The sequence below is a fragment of the Alosa pseudoharengus genome, unplaced genomic scaffold (genome assembly GCF_046254945.1).
Source record: "Alosa pseudoharengus isolate Yale_2024_CS ecotype anadromous, Long Island Sound unplaced genomic scaffold, YU_APseudo_1.1 YU_APseudo_1.1_scf_13, whole genome shotgun sequence".
NCBI lineage: Eukaryota > Metazoa > Chordata > Actinopteri > Clupeiformes > Clupeidae > Alosa > Alosa pseudoharengus.
Genome location: NW_027468598.1, coordinates 9,705,716 through 9,719,122, shown reverse-complemented (window position 1 = coordinate 9,719,122; position 13,407 = coordinate 9,705,716). Strand labels below are relative to the sequence as shown.

At 42.4% G+C, this 13,407-nt stretch overlaps 1 protein-coding gene and 2 non-coding genes across 3 annotated transcripts in view; all 3 read left to right on the top strand.

Moving 5' to 3' along the window:
* Positions 1–3,951: 3,951 nt before the first annotated feature.
* On the top strand, positions 3,952–4,038 carry trnastop-uca (transfer RNA opal suppressor (anticodon UCA)). Its single transcript has one exon. It is a non-coding gene; the product is annotated as a tRNA-Sec (tRNA).
* Positions 4,039–4,993: 955 nt separating this feature from the next.
* trnastop-uca (transfer RNA opal suppressor (anticodon UCA)) lies at positions 4,994–5,080 on the top strand. Its single transcript has one exon. It is a non-coding gene; the product is annotated as a tRNA-Sec (tRNA).
* Positions 5,081–5,777: 697 nt separating this feature from the next.
* Positions 5,778–13,407, top strand: part of myo7aa (myosin VIIAa) — a 31,782-nt gene continuing 24,152 nt past the window's right edge. The window contains exons 1-4 of the mRNA XM_076282031.1: positions 5,778–5,795; positions 10,490–10,603; positions 10,855–11,007; positions 13,117–13,301. Of these exons, the coding sequence (XP_076138146.1) occupies positions 5,778–5,795; positions 10,490–10,603; positions 10,855–11,007; positions 13,117–13,301 (470 nt within the window). The remainder of the gene's footprint in view (positions 5,796–10,489; positions 10,604–10,854; positions 11,008–13,116; positions 13,302–13,407) is intronic.

Sequence of the window (13,407 nt, the reverse complement as noted above, 5' to 3'; positions counted from 1 at the left end):
GAGGTAAGTGGCTCGTCGAAGGGCTTTACTCAGTCATGGCGGTTCCTTAAAGCTTAAATCTCCTTAGAGACGGCAACACCTCCCCCTTCCTCTGTCTCAGTCGGTGAAGCTAGTGCCAGGTCACAAAAGTAAGGTAGCCATTCTGCTTGTGGAGGACGTGACTTTCTTCTATTGTCCACTACTTTTCAGTGGGGGATCTCCCCTAGTGAGGCTCATAGTGCTTTTAAGAGATCTGGTAGTTGAATGCAGGAGAGTTGAGAACGGGTGGTCAGAAGTGCTTGTGTATCTGGGATAGTACTCTTAGAGAACTGCCCTTATCTTTTGTGTGATATTAGGTTCACACAGTGTCAGTGATGGGGATGACTTCATGGAGAGAGTTGACCGTCTCTCCCACAAGTGACCGTCTGAACTGCTGTAACAGAGAGCTGTTCTAGTCAACGCCTCAGGGCTAACAGGTCACTTACTCTCACACACACACTCACTGATTGTCACACATACACACACACCTGCCCTGTAAACCTCACTGGAAACTTTTCAGCATCACCTGAGTTGCCTCAATGATAGTCAACAGTATTTTGTGTATGAGACTAGTAAGCGTACCTCATTTTCAGTAGGAAATATCAACATGGTCAGGCACCCTTTTCTCATTATATATGCTCTGGCTATGTTCATCCCATGTAATTATTTTGCTAAATAAACAGAACACATTTCCCTATGAGTTTCCACTGAGTTGCGGTATATTTATGAAAATTACTGGGAATGGATGGCTTTGCATACTCAGGTGGTTTGAACATGGGTTATAATTAACTGTAAACATATAAGTCGTTGTTGCTTGTATCCCATTGGTACTATGAAAAAGTGCTTACCATGACATTTAGTTACTGTTAACAATGGTGTTGACATCTCAAGACTGATCTACCCCCACGATTCTCAGATCATAGTTTAGACAGTATTAATTGATTTTTCACTAATCAGTTTAAATATTAATTATATAACCTATACAATGCCATTATCCTCCTGTGTCTTTTTCTCTGAGGGATTTCTTTAAATTGGCCCAGTATGACTATATCCACTTATCAACATATACACTGGTCTTAATCGGGCAATCTGGCCGATCTTTAAGGAGGCCATTCTGGATGCCAACTCATCCTAAAGATCTTCTTTAGGAGCAGTGGGGGGCACCAGGATTCCAGCATAGTTTGGGATTGCAGCGCTAATGGTAATTGAGTATTAGTGCTCTTGTGGTATTTGGTGGTATTTTAACTTGGGCTCAGTGGCGTATGTCCCTTGAACTCCCATGCCAGTCTCCTTTGGCGATGAACCACACCCTATCGTGAGTCAGGTCTAGGCAGCAGATTGGCACCCTGTGGTTTGGGGATAAGAGGCTCAGTATGTTGGCATCATCCAACACACTAATGGCCACACAGCTATTATGAATGACGACTGGAGTTTCCTTGTGGTTTTATATAATAGCCTATATCTGGTGCAATATGTGTGGTGTCTTGCAACTATGTCAACATCCATTCTCAATATTCATTCTTATTTTCAAAATGTACTCAGCTTAGCTCCTGCTTCTGTGGTTGTTTAAACATGCAAATACAGCTGCTAAATGGCAAAATTGCCAAATTGAGGCCATTTAGAGTAAAGCAACACTTCAATGTTTTCAAACATGTTTTCAAACAACATGAATATTGAATCACCTAGCAGTTGTCTCCATTACGTAAGGACATTCTGTTAAGTCTGACCTCTGAAACAGTGACATGCCTTGATGAAAGTTATGGTCCTCACAGAGGGTGATGGAATTACAGCCGCACTAGTCGATACGGCACACATTATCAGTGACAATTATAGTTGAATACCAAGGTGAATAAGGTGAAAGGCAGGATCATTTGTTTTAACCTGCCTTTTCTTTTTCTTCTGTATTGTTGATATATGAAGGACATGTTGCTACTGCACTATCATTCTAAATATATGCTATCATTCAAAATACATATTACTAAGATAAACCAGACACAGATTGTGTGGAGTCTTCGCAATTTGAGCAACTACAATGACATTGTAGCAAAATCACATTGGTTTAGAATGTCAAGAAAAGAATGGTGATGGCTTTGAAGTTGCCTTCTAGTTGTGAGCACATATAACTAAGACATGCTTTTCAATGCTGTACAAATGATGTGCAGTAGTTGTAGTGTAACAGCATGACTCCTCTGGAAAACATGAAAAATAAGGGCAATCCGGGTGAAATATCTCTTGTCCACCTCGGTGTGCCGATGACATCCCATCCCAGTCCCCCACAGCCTAACTCTCGCACCACAACTGAGCCACCCGGCCGGCTTTGTCTGGACCTCTGGAGTCTTAATTAAATGCTGAAATATTGATGGTGGAGCCTGAGTTGGCCTTCCACCACAATTCAGTCTGCTCGCCATGGCGTATCCTGGGCAGATTAGCAGCACAAGGGAAGCAGACCCAGATGGTTATTTTCTATTATTCTCCGTCATATAGTTAACCAAAGGATTCACCATGGCAAAAGCTTGAGGAAGGTGAGCCATGCGAAGTCCCACAGTTGAATGATGTATGAAGCTCAGATGCAACAGCAAGAATCACTACCAGCAAACAGCACCCCCACAACACATTACTTTCAAAAAGTAAACAACAGGCATGGCTAATTCGGCTTGACTGTTTGCATGGATTACCATGAACACCCGTTTTGTGATCATGTGACTGAGGTAGGGCTTAGAACAAGGCCGCTCTGCTGGGTGAAGTGAAAGACGTCTGGGGGAGGTGAGGTGGATGTGGTCATTGTTCTGCTATGGACTCACCTACATATTAGATAATTCCAGGGTGAATAAGGCCAGCATCTCCCACTTCTCCATGCTGCCAGAGACAAGCTACCGTATGGGCATTGTTACAGAATCAGACCCTGTTTGAGGAAATAAGCCAGACATGGAGGCATATCCCATTATCAGGGCAGACCACCAGCGTGAGGTCTGGGTAGGTCAGATGGTGTATTTCAAAGGATTAGGTTTAAGGCACATTGTTACATTGTTTCCTGTGACACAGCAATGTACAGACATGTTTTAGACTTGTACAATAGCAGTGACCATTATTTTTGGTCAAGCAGTGCAGTCATTACTTGCAAGTGTAAATGTGTGTATCCAAGTGTGTATTCAGTCATTATATTATTCTTTTAGTACAGATTAGCCTCTTTACTGAGATTTTTTTGTGATTGATGACAAAAAAACATTTCAACATGTAGATAGCCTAAAGATCAAATATCTGAGCATCAACCACACAAGTGGTTCTTCAGTACAAATCTTTTCCCCACTATAGGCTACTGATTTTGAACATTTGTTCATATTTGTTTTTCATGTTATTCTGTTCCAATGTCTATGTTAAAACACAAATGAAGGACATTACATGTAAGAAGTGATGACACATAGAATACAAATTTATTTTACATACAATTTCTGACAGAAAAACAGTTGCTCACTGCCTGTAATGGAAAGGCAGGCTTATAACATGAATGATATGATCTCTGAGATTTTCAAAAACATGCATACAATTATAAATCATCAAAAATATCTTTCAACAGCAAACATGTCCAAACGAAGAAACGTTTCCCCTACTGTCCCTTTAAATAAAGATTAGGCTACCGACACTTCCTGCTTTCTCCGCCCACACTTTTGGAGCACCAATAGCATTTTAAAATATTACCATATTTAATTTCAATGATGCTTTGCGGCGATCGATATGATGAAATAAAACTCAAATTTAACAAATTATCATTCTATAATTCAGAATGCTAAATTCGAATTGATATAATTACAAAGTTATGCGATTAGATAGCCTACATGCATGCCTTTCCACCCAAACCAAGTTATGCCAACCATGATTAAGCTACACATGTGTAAATACTAGTTACTTAGACGGGACAACCTTCCCTCTTTCTCTGCCAGGATGATCCTCGGTGGTCCGGGGTGCAGGCTTCAAACCTGTAGCTGCCTAGCGGCAGAGTGGTTCGATTCCACCTTTCAGGCGGATACTAGCGATTGGTCATCCGCATCTGAAAAGATTCACGCAGAACGGGTAACTAACTAAATCGTTAAAGAAAAGTCAGTGGTCAAGCAGTGCACTCATTATATGCAAGCGTAAGTGTGCACATGGTGCGTAAAATGTGCACCTGTGTAAGATTAGCAGGTCAGATCATTTAGTTAGATTGTATTTTATTGAGGACAAAAAAAAAACAAAAACACATTTCAATAGGTAGCTAGGCTATAGGTCAAACAATTGAGCAACAACCAGACAAGATGGCTCATCAGTATAAATGTGCTTATTGCTATTGATTTTGAACATTTGTTCATAGTTTTTCCATGTTATTCTGTTCTAATAGTACCTATGTTAAAACACAAATGAATGGCATTAAGTGATACAATAGGCCTATACATACAATATAGTTTGCATGGAGAATAAGTTGTTCACTGCCTAATAGAAAAGTAGCATAAATTGCAGCATATGATCTCTAACAGCTTTGCATAAACATGCATGTGTTATTCATAAATCAACAAAAATATCCAGAGAAAAGTAGGCATAATGTTGCAGCTATTTCTGTACGCACACATCAAGTTTTGACATCGGGAAAAGAGCTGCCCCACTACTGCTCCTCAATGTATATTGGACTACCGACACTTCCTGCCTCCTCTGCACACACTTTTGGAGCACCAATAGCATTTTAGAATATTAGCATATTTATTTTCAATGATGCTTTGCGCCGATCGATATGACGATACAAAACCCAAAGCCAAAGATTTTCTTCCTACAGGTATAATTCTGAATATAGTCTAAATGTAATAGACTTACCAGATGGAGTAAGTACATGCATGCTTTTTGTGGGGTATAACCACTATTTGCAAGTAAACACTATTTGCCTACCATGATTCAGCTACACAAGTATAAATCCTGGTTATATAGTGCGGCTAGCCACCCATTTGCTTCTGCCAGGATGATCTCCGGTGGTCCGGGGTGCAGGCTTCAAACCTGTAGCTGCCTAGCGGCGGAGTGGTTCGATTCCACCTTCCAGGCGACTCAAAAAGAGAAAATCGGTGTTCCACCTCTGGGAAGGTAAACGTGAAAAAGAAACCGAAAGGGTAATTTGACCTTTGTTCAATAACTGAAGATGTACATTAGCTATTGCTATTGTGTGCATAGCCTGCGCAACCTTTTTCAGCATATATTATTTAGGCTATGGTATATTAATGATGAAGAAGACAATGTATCCATATGTAAAAACATGTAGACTGCTTACATACTGCAGACTAGCCTATATCAGGTAGGCCTATATCACACTGTGCTACTTCGACCAACATAACCCAGAGAAAATTATGGAACAGGTCAGATATAGTCAATCAATGCATTGAGTTTATTATAGGGAATCAAACCCATGACTTTCCTGTTCAGATATGAACTGATTCAGTTCATATATGAAGATTTGAACTGTAGCTGTGTATGGACTGAAGATTTAGTTTAGTAAAGCAGCAAAGTTGTGGGTTTCCAAACATGAGCTAACAGCTTTGTTGGAGAATATACTGGTTGGACGGAGACGATTGCCCAGTAATACTATGATTATACGTAGGCTACTGTAACCATGTAACCATGAACTAGGAAATGAAAAAGAAAAGCTCATATTCCCTTCTTCATCCACCATCCTTTCTTTCCCTTATCTTCCAGGGTCCTCGCATGCTGACGTCTGATGTCCAGGATTAGACTACTGAACCACAGTCATGGTCATTCTGCAGCAGGTCAGACATGTTTTTTTTTCCATTTCTGTGTTCTGTATTGATACAAATTAAATCTATCCTGTCAACTGATCGGACGTTCAGGTGGAGGTCGTGGACAGAATGAGCATTTTGTATGGCTTTATTAAAACCAGTGACCACATAGGCTACATGATCATGCTTGTGTTGGCTCAAGGCCTTGTCGTGAGCTATCAAGAGATGGTGAAAGTTGGCAGCGTGACAGTAGCGCAGTGGCACTTCCAACACACACTGGCCTAGAAATAGACCTGGCCTTACTGAGAGGGCCAACCTAAACACTTAACCAATTACCAGTAAGCTGCTCAGAGCCTCCCAGCAGTCTTTGCTACAACCCATACCCATTCATTGAAACCAAACCTGTCTGTCAACCATAAATTAGAATCATATCCTCCTCAATAGAAGTATACTTTACCTTTATCCCTCTTGTTATAGGCAATGCTGGGCATTTATCATGTCACCACGGGTTATGATTTAGGAGTCAGTTTCTCATATTTCCCTGAGAGGTTATGTTTGAGTTGCTTTGTGATACTTCGACTTGATAAATGCAACTATGTTGTTGGGCAGACTGGCAATATAAGAGCTCAGTGTATGAAAAAAATATTTTTCAAAGTTCAGCATGTGTGATTATGGAGGGTGTTGGTAATCTCCCCACACAAAAATAGAAAGTTTTATGGTTATGCAGAGACCATCAGACCTGTAACCAACAAACAACACACACATAATCACACCCGGTCACCAAGAGATTTGTTTTTTGGGACAAACAAGCCAGCCTATTTTCCGCCTGGCTGGTTGGTGGCGATCACAGGAACAGTGTGCTCGCCGGACTCCTCTTCATCTTTAGTGAGAGCGGGGCTCGGCTCGTCAGCCTTTCTGAGCGGCTAATCACCCCTGACAACGCCTCCTTTTCAGGACTGGCACGCCGCAGCCAAAACAGGCCATTTATGAGATCCATCATGGAGCCATCCATCCATGATCTCCATGAGATCCATCCTCCCCCTTTTTCCTCCATCAGCTGGCCCCTCAGCATTCTCTGGCCGAGCCATACCCGCCTCGCTCTCCACAGGACTCAGGAGGAGGAAGCCACGCTTAGAATGTTGACATAGGTGCTGTGGGACAGATAGCAGTGAGATACACAGAGCAGAACGCAGCTGTCTGCCTGAGGCCCTGGCACTAGCTGAGATTTGGGGTGTTTAAATCCTGAGATGTGGTTGCTATGGAGGTGAACCAAATTGCTGGGAAACATGTGGCGCAGGAGCTCTGGGAGAGGAGAATACATAGGCTGAGCTTCAACTGTGGCACTCTTGTTAAGGTACAGTAAAGCCTTTATGCCACCTGGGTGGGCTAGCCTAACCAAAGGATGCTAATGGCTTAGATATGGAAAACTATGGAACCTGCATCATATAAACACAGTATTGTTTTTCTCAGGCTTGGATCTTTTGTCTGAGTAAGAGTAAAATATTTGGTTGGATTTTTGGCTTTATTGTGGTTTTATTATGTTGGGATAGGAGACCAAAATAAAACACAACACCCACCAACATTGCTAGCTTTCATTTGGAATGACAACTTTGATAACTTTACTCAACAACTCAACAAAAGCTTCAGTCCATATAAATAAAGATCTTTGTTATGATGTTACAGCTGAACAGCAACATTATGATGTTACAGCTGATCAGCAAAAGTCATGGGCTTCCCAATAATAAACTATTGATTGAGTCCCTATAAACAATGCCGGGCCTGTTCTGTAAGTTCCTCTGGTTTGAATGGATACATGCAGAGAATATTTGGGAATAACGGTCTCCCCATGATGACTACTGTATATGAGCAGGCCTGGCTAATGAGTTCATTCAGTCTGTGCTGTGGAACACATTCCGATGAGATTAGTTCCCTTTAGTCCTCAGCTCCTTCATCCACTGCCCTCTCACAAAAGGCCTTGCATATGGGACAACATCAATGCTTTGCATCATGCATTGCAAAGTCATGCGTGCCATTTAGAGAGATAGATTGTAGATTGTTGAGGCATCTAACTGTCAGAGTGTTGTTGTGCTGTGCTGTTGTAACGTTGCTATAAGGTTTCAGATATAGTGTTGCTATGAGGTTTGAGAGATTAAGCAAATGACCGTTATTTAAACTGGCTCCATAATATAGTCATGCAGTGGCCTGGCTTCCAGAGTAATCTCATCTCATCATCTCAAAGGTTCCCTCGTTACCTGACCTCTTGCTATATGCTACTCTAACAAACCTTGTCTAAACTCTTTTCAGAGTGAAGTGGTTCACATTTTACTGTAAGGTATTAAATGTTTACTTTACTTGACTTTAACACTAATGATAGTAATGATAGCAGTGCAAGGAGGTGTGGAAGAATAACAAATAATACTAACACCAGCAGGGGGCAATCTGTTCCTTGAGAATAAAATCTGAACTGCCATGTTTGAGGTAGACTAGTATGTACATATGCTTTCTGGCCTTCAGGAGAGACTGTGAGTGTGAAATACTTTAGTTGTCAGTTTATTAAGATGAATTTTGAAGTGGCCATGTGCTGACAGTTAAATATGTGTACATACTGTGTGTGTGTGTGTGTGTGTGTGTGTGTGTGTGTGTGTGTGTGTGTGTGTGTGTGTGTGTGTGTGTGTGTATCTGTGGCCCAGTTGTTTCTTCAGGGCAGTTTAGCTTCATTTTGGCACCCTCATAATGATTCTGTTGAAAACATAACAGGAATGTGACTAATTATTATTTGCTTTTCTAATCTGCGTTTACGCAAGAACAACAAGATAAGCATGTTGTGCGTTGTGAATAATTTATCTCAGGTGGTTAGTGCTCGCGTGGCCTGATATCCACACCCGCGTGCGTCTCCATCAGTAATAAATGTTGTCTGCTGGGAGAACCACCTTCCTGCTTGCCTGCGCTTTATCTGCCAAAGAGTTGGCAGTCACTGATATGACACATATTGAAGTTGGTTGGTGCCACTTCTTTTTTTCCACATCTGCTTTAATACAGTAAATGCACTACTGTAGGCCAAATTCCTCCTGGCAACGATGACAAGTATTGTATTTGTACAAATTACTGTAAACCTGTATAAAAGTCAACTTTTTACTAAGCATTGCCAATGCCGAAGGGTTTATGAAAAAAAAAAAGGCTGTTGATATGAAAAAAGAAAGACAACTAACTGCAGATATGAAGAGAGAGAGACCAAACTCAAATGTAGTTCATTGATGAATAATTCAGCACTGGTTGCTAGGATAGCCCTTGGGTGAAGTTGGCTGGCAATGTCTCACTTGGACATGACAGCTGTGGTGTGGTGTAGGGTTCCTAGTGCTCTGTTGATCCTTCATTGAGGATATTTAGTTCATTAAAAACTGTGTTTTTTCAAAGAGCTCCCTCTACACATCCAGGCACCCTCTCACAGCATCCTATCACCCTTAGATGATATCAGGCTCACATTAGGTTAGATTGGGCCTGCTAAGCACATGTGCTGAAGAATGACAAGTGTGCACCAGGTGTCAAAGACAGCAAACAACAAAAGAATGTGAGAGAGGTGGAGACAGACAGAGACATAAAGAGACGGGGAGGAAGGCAGATACAGACAGAGTCAGGAAGATACAACAGTGAGTGGTCACAGACATGTGAACATCATGGGGGTTTTCCGGGAACTTGGAAGCTCAGTCCAGACGGTCAGCTACCCAACCCAGGGCCTTAAAGATTCGGTTTCCTCCGAGCACAGCCAAGGAGCGTGGGGAACAGGAGGGAGTCGGCCCTCAGGTCTGGTTTCGTCACGTAAGCCAGTGCGCTCCTGAGGAGGAGGTCATTCAGACAGTCCAGACTGAGGCGAGGACTGTGTGGCCTTCCCACTGTTTGTGTTATTTTATTTTTAACTACCTCACAGGACTCTCTGGAAGTTACAGTATTTTTATAATATCCTGCGCTTTTGTTGGCTGGAGGCAGAGCTGATTTTGTGTGTCTGTGTGTGTGGTCATTCATACAAACAGCTGTACACAGGAGCACACACTCCACGCACACCTGCTGAGGAAGTTGCTGTTGCCCGTGGGTACAGTATTAGGACTGCAGAGTTGCCGAGGGACACACATCTGACTTGACTTGGGTTGTTGGTGGTATTTATGGATGAGAGCTTGTTCTGTGGAGGATGTTCAGACGACGGGATTATGTGGAGCTCTATGAGAAGGACCAAGCAAAATGGGCTCTTTTGCGGAATGTCAACACTGTGTTTAAACATTCTACTCTCTTACCGGTATGGTGTGTGTGTGTGTGTGTGTGTGTGTGTGTGTGTGTGTGTGTGTGTGTGTGTGTGTGTGTGTGTGTGTGTGTGTGTGTATTTCTGCTGTACCACAGTCTTGGTATCTTTTCATTTTTTTTTCAGAGTGCTATCTTTGAATAGCAGATCGGCTCTCACACAAGGGAAAAATCCTTTTAACAATGAGTTTGCTTATCACCAATTCCATTGCTGTCTAATGTCTGCATTTACATATAAACAGCAGCTTAGTTCAGAATATGATTGCCTTTGAGGGATGTTATTAACTTTTGGATTTATGTCTAACTTTTGTGTCTGTTGTTAAATCAACTTTCAGTTTTGTATGATGTAGAGAATATAGTACTATTATTGCTATAATCCTCAGTCACATCCAGGCAAAATGTGGCGGAATCTCTAACGTGGGTGTTTCTTCCAGGGGGACTATGTGTGGTTGGACCTCAAAACCGGCCGGGAGTTTGTGGTTCCCATTGGAGCCGTGGTCAAGCTATGTGACTCGGGCCAGATTCAAGTTCTGGATGATGAAGGGAATGTGAGTTACCCATCAAGATTCCTCCTGACATATGAGAGTAATGAAAACAGGAAATACCTGGCCTTTGATGTTAGTAAACAAAATGCTTCGTGTTGTTGGTTCGCCATTCTACTAAGCTGCTGACACCATTGTATGATATGTAGGTTGTACAGTATTTACTGCTGGACCATTGTGGTAGATCCTGGTCTGTGTTTCCCCCCTTTGTTATTAGCACCCATAGTTTTAACAGACCCATAACTCTTTTCTCTTAGGAGCACTGGATATCCCCACAGAATGCTACTAACATCAAGCCCATGCACCCCACCTCTATCCATGGGGTGGAGGACATGATCCGTCTGGGCGACCTCAACGAGGCTGGGATTCTGCGTAACCTGCTCATCCGCTACCGGGAGCATCTGATCTATGTGAGTTTGGCCCTGGTACAGTCATTTGCTCTACAGCTACTATGCCTTATACAGTCATCTGCTCTGCAGCTACTATGCCTGATTTGAGAAACAACTTACTTTAGAAGGAGATATAAAAAAAAACATAAACATTATTGTATGCCTTGAGTGTACATCTAGAGCCTATTTGTAGTCCTTTGGCTTACGTCCATTTCAAAAGCTCATCCATCTTGTTGAAGCTTGTGTTCTGTTTTTGGAACACAATAAGAATTATTATGGATCCCTTTTAGAGCTTGAAAGGGAAGCAATAATGTAACATGATATTCAAAACACAGATCCATTTAGTTCCTTAAAGCTGTATATTTTGTAAGGTTGTAAGGTTGTAAGGTAAACTGTAAGGTTGAAATGATTCCTTTGGTGACCATATGTAGTTTGATTTCACTCACTGTTTGTGTCTGCTCGTTTGCTAGGCTTCAGATTTAAATGGCCATTTAATGTTTTAATTAATGGTCGCAAAGTATATCAAAGCTTTTCCCTCCTCCCTCTGTCCATGACTGAGTCTATGTATCCATTTTGTCCTATAAGTTAAGTGTAACTAATTGTAACCGGAGGGTTGCCCGTTCGAACCACCGACCAGTAGGCGCGGCTGAAGTGCCCCTGAGCAAGGCATCTAACCCCTCACTGCTCCCCGAGCGCCGCTGTTGATGCAGGCAGCTCACTGCGTCGGGATTAGTGTGTGCTTCATCTCACTGTGTGTACCAAATTTCCCTCACGGGATCAAAAGAGTATATATACTTATACTTATACTTATACTTATACTTACTTATACATCTCAGCAGCATAGAATTTGTGATTCACAATCGGTAGATGGAGGTGTGAGATTTATCACATAATTGCATTTAAGATCTGTCAAGTTTAATTGTGATGGTATTATAAAAGAAAAGCCTGCTGTCCTCATAACAATGCCATTCTCCATTAGGATTTGTACTGGAACATTTAATAACTCTCCGCCAAGCTTCTCTTAAATGTCATTTATATAATCGGCCCCATCGTCCAGAGAGATTGTCTTTTCTCTCAGACTCTTGGACAATGGAGCTCTTAGGTGCTTCTCCTCCCCTTTGATGCATTTGTTGTTTCTGATGACCGGCGGTCGTCCAAAAATGCAGACGACAAACAAGACATGGCCGATTTTGGGTGCCAGTTGGCAGGGGGTCCAGAAAGGCTATCCTTGTTTATCTTTCTCTCTCTGTGTCCCTCTCTGTGTCTTTTCTTCCTTTCTAATTATGGCCCCACTGCTGGTGTTCCTTCTCTCCCTCCCTCTCTCTCTCTTTCTCTCTCTCTCTCCCTCTGCCTCCACCTTTGTAAAGACTAACTGTGGAGGGAGGGTAAGTATGGGCCCGTCACGCATGGCTGGCCACCACCCATCTCCTCACCATTAGTGTGTCTCTGCACCAGCTACTCCATTTCAACATGGCCTCAGCGCCTATGATAACAGGACACTGATACACCCACCGCCTTTGTCAACCTAACATCTGAAAAGTGATACAAAGTCAGCAGACCTCACCCCACCCCACCCCCACCCCCCCCATCTCCATCTTTCTTTCGCCCTGCCCCTGTGGCTCTCTCTATCTCTCAGCATCTTGATCAGTTCTCTATCTTCTTTATTGTGTCTCCCCCTCTCTTCTCATCTGCCATCACCACCCCGTGTTTGGGGCATGTGAGCATCATTGTGGCCATGTGTGCAGCCTGTTGATGGAGTGCATGCTACCTCAGCAATGCTGTCATGTTTGGTGTTTGGCTTAGACCATTAACATTCAGCAATGTGTTTTCGTAGCCTGCATCAAATCTGCATAATGTAGCATTGTGTACTCTTGGAGAAAAATGACCCCCTGGTAAGCTGGCTACATCCCTGTTTATCACAAGTGTTTTAAATGATGATACAGCTTGTTTTGCCTCATAAACAACTATGGCCTGCTTAAAAAAAAACACTCTTCCCTTTGTTTCTAACTGCATGCTATGAATCAACATTGTTCAATTGTCAATTGGAACTACGCTCAGATCATGCACTTAGTAATAATTGTCAATAGTTTTCAGCACTACTCATATCTAATTTCCCTCTCCACAATACAGACATACACAGGGTCCATCCTAGTGGCGGTGAACCCATACCAGCTGCTGCCTATCTACACAGCAGATCAGATCCGTCTCTACACCAACAAGAAGATAGGCGAGATGCCACCGCACATCTTTGCCATCGCAGACAACTGTTACTTTAATATGCAGCGTAACAACAAGGACCAGTGTTGCATTATCAGGTATGTGCCGTGCGCACAGACAGCTGCTTGAGAAAGAACCGAATAAATTGACAGGAACATCAGACACCCTTGCCATGAAAAACCAGGACAAACATGAAAGAAATGC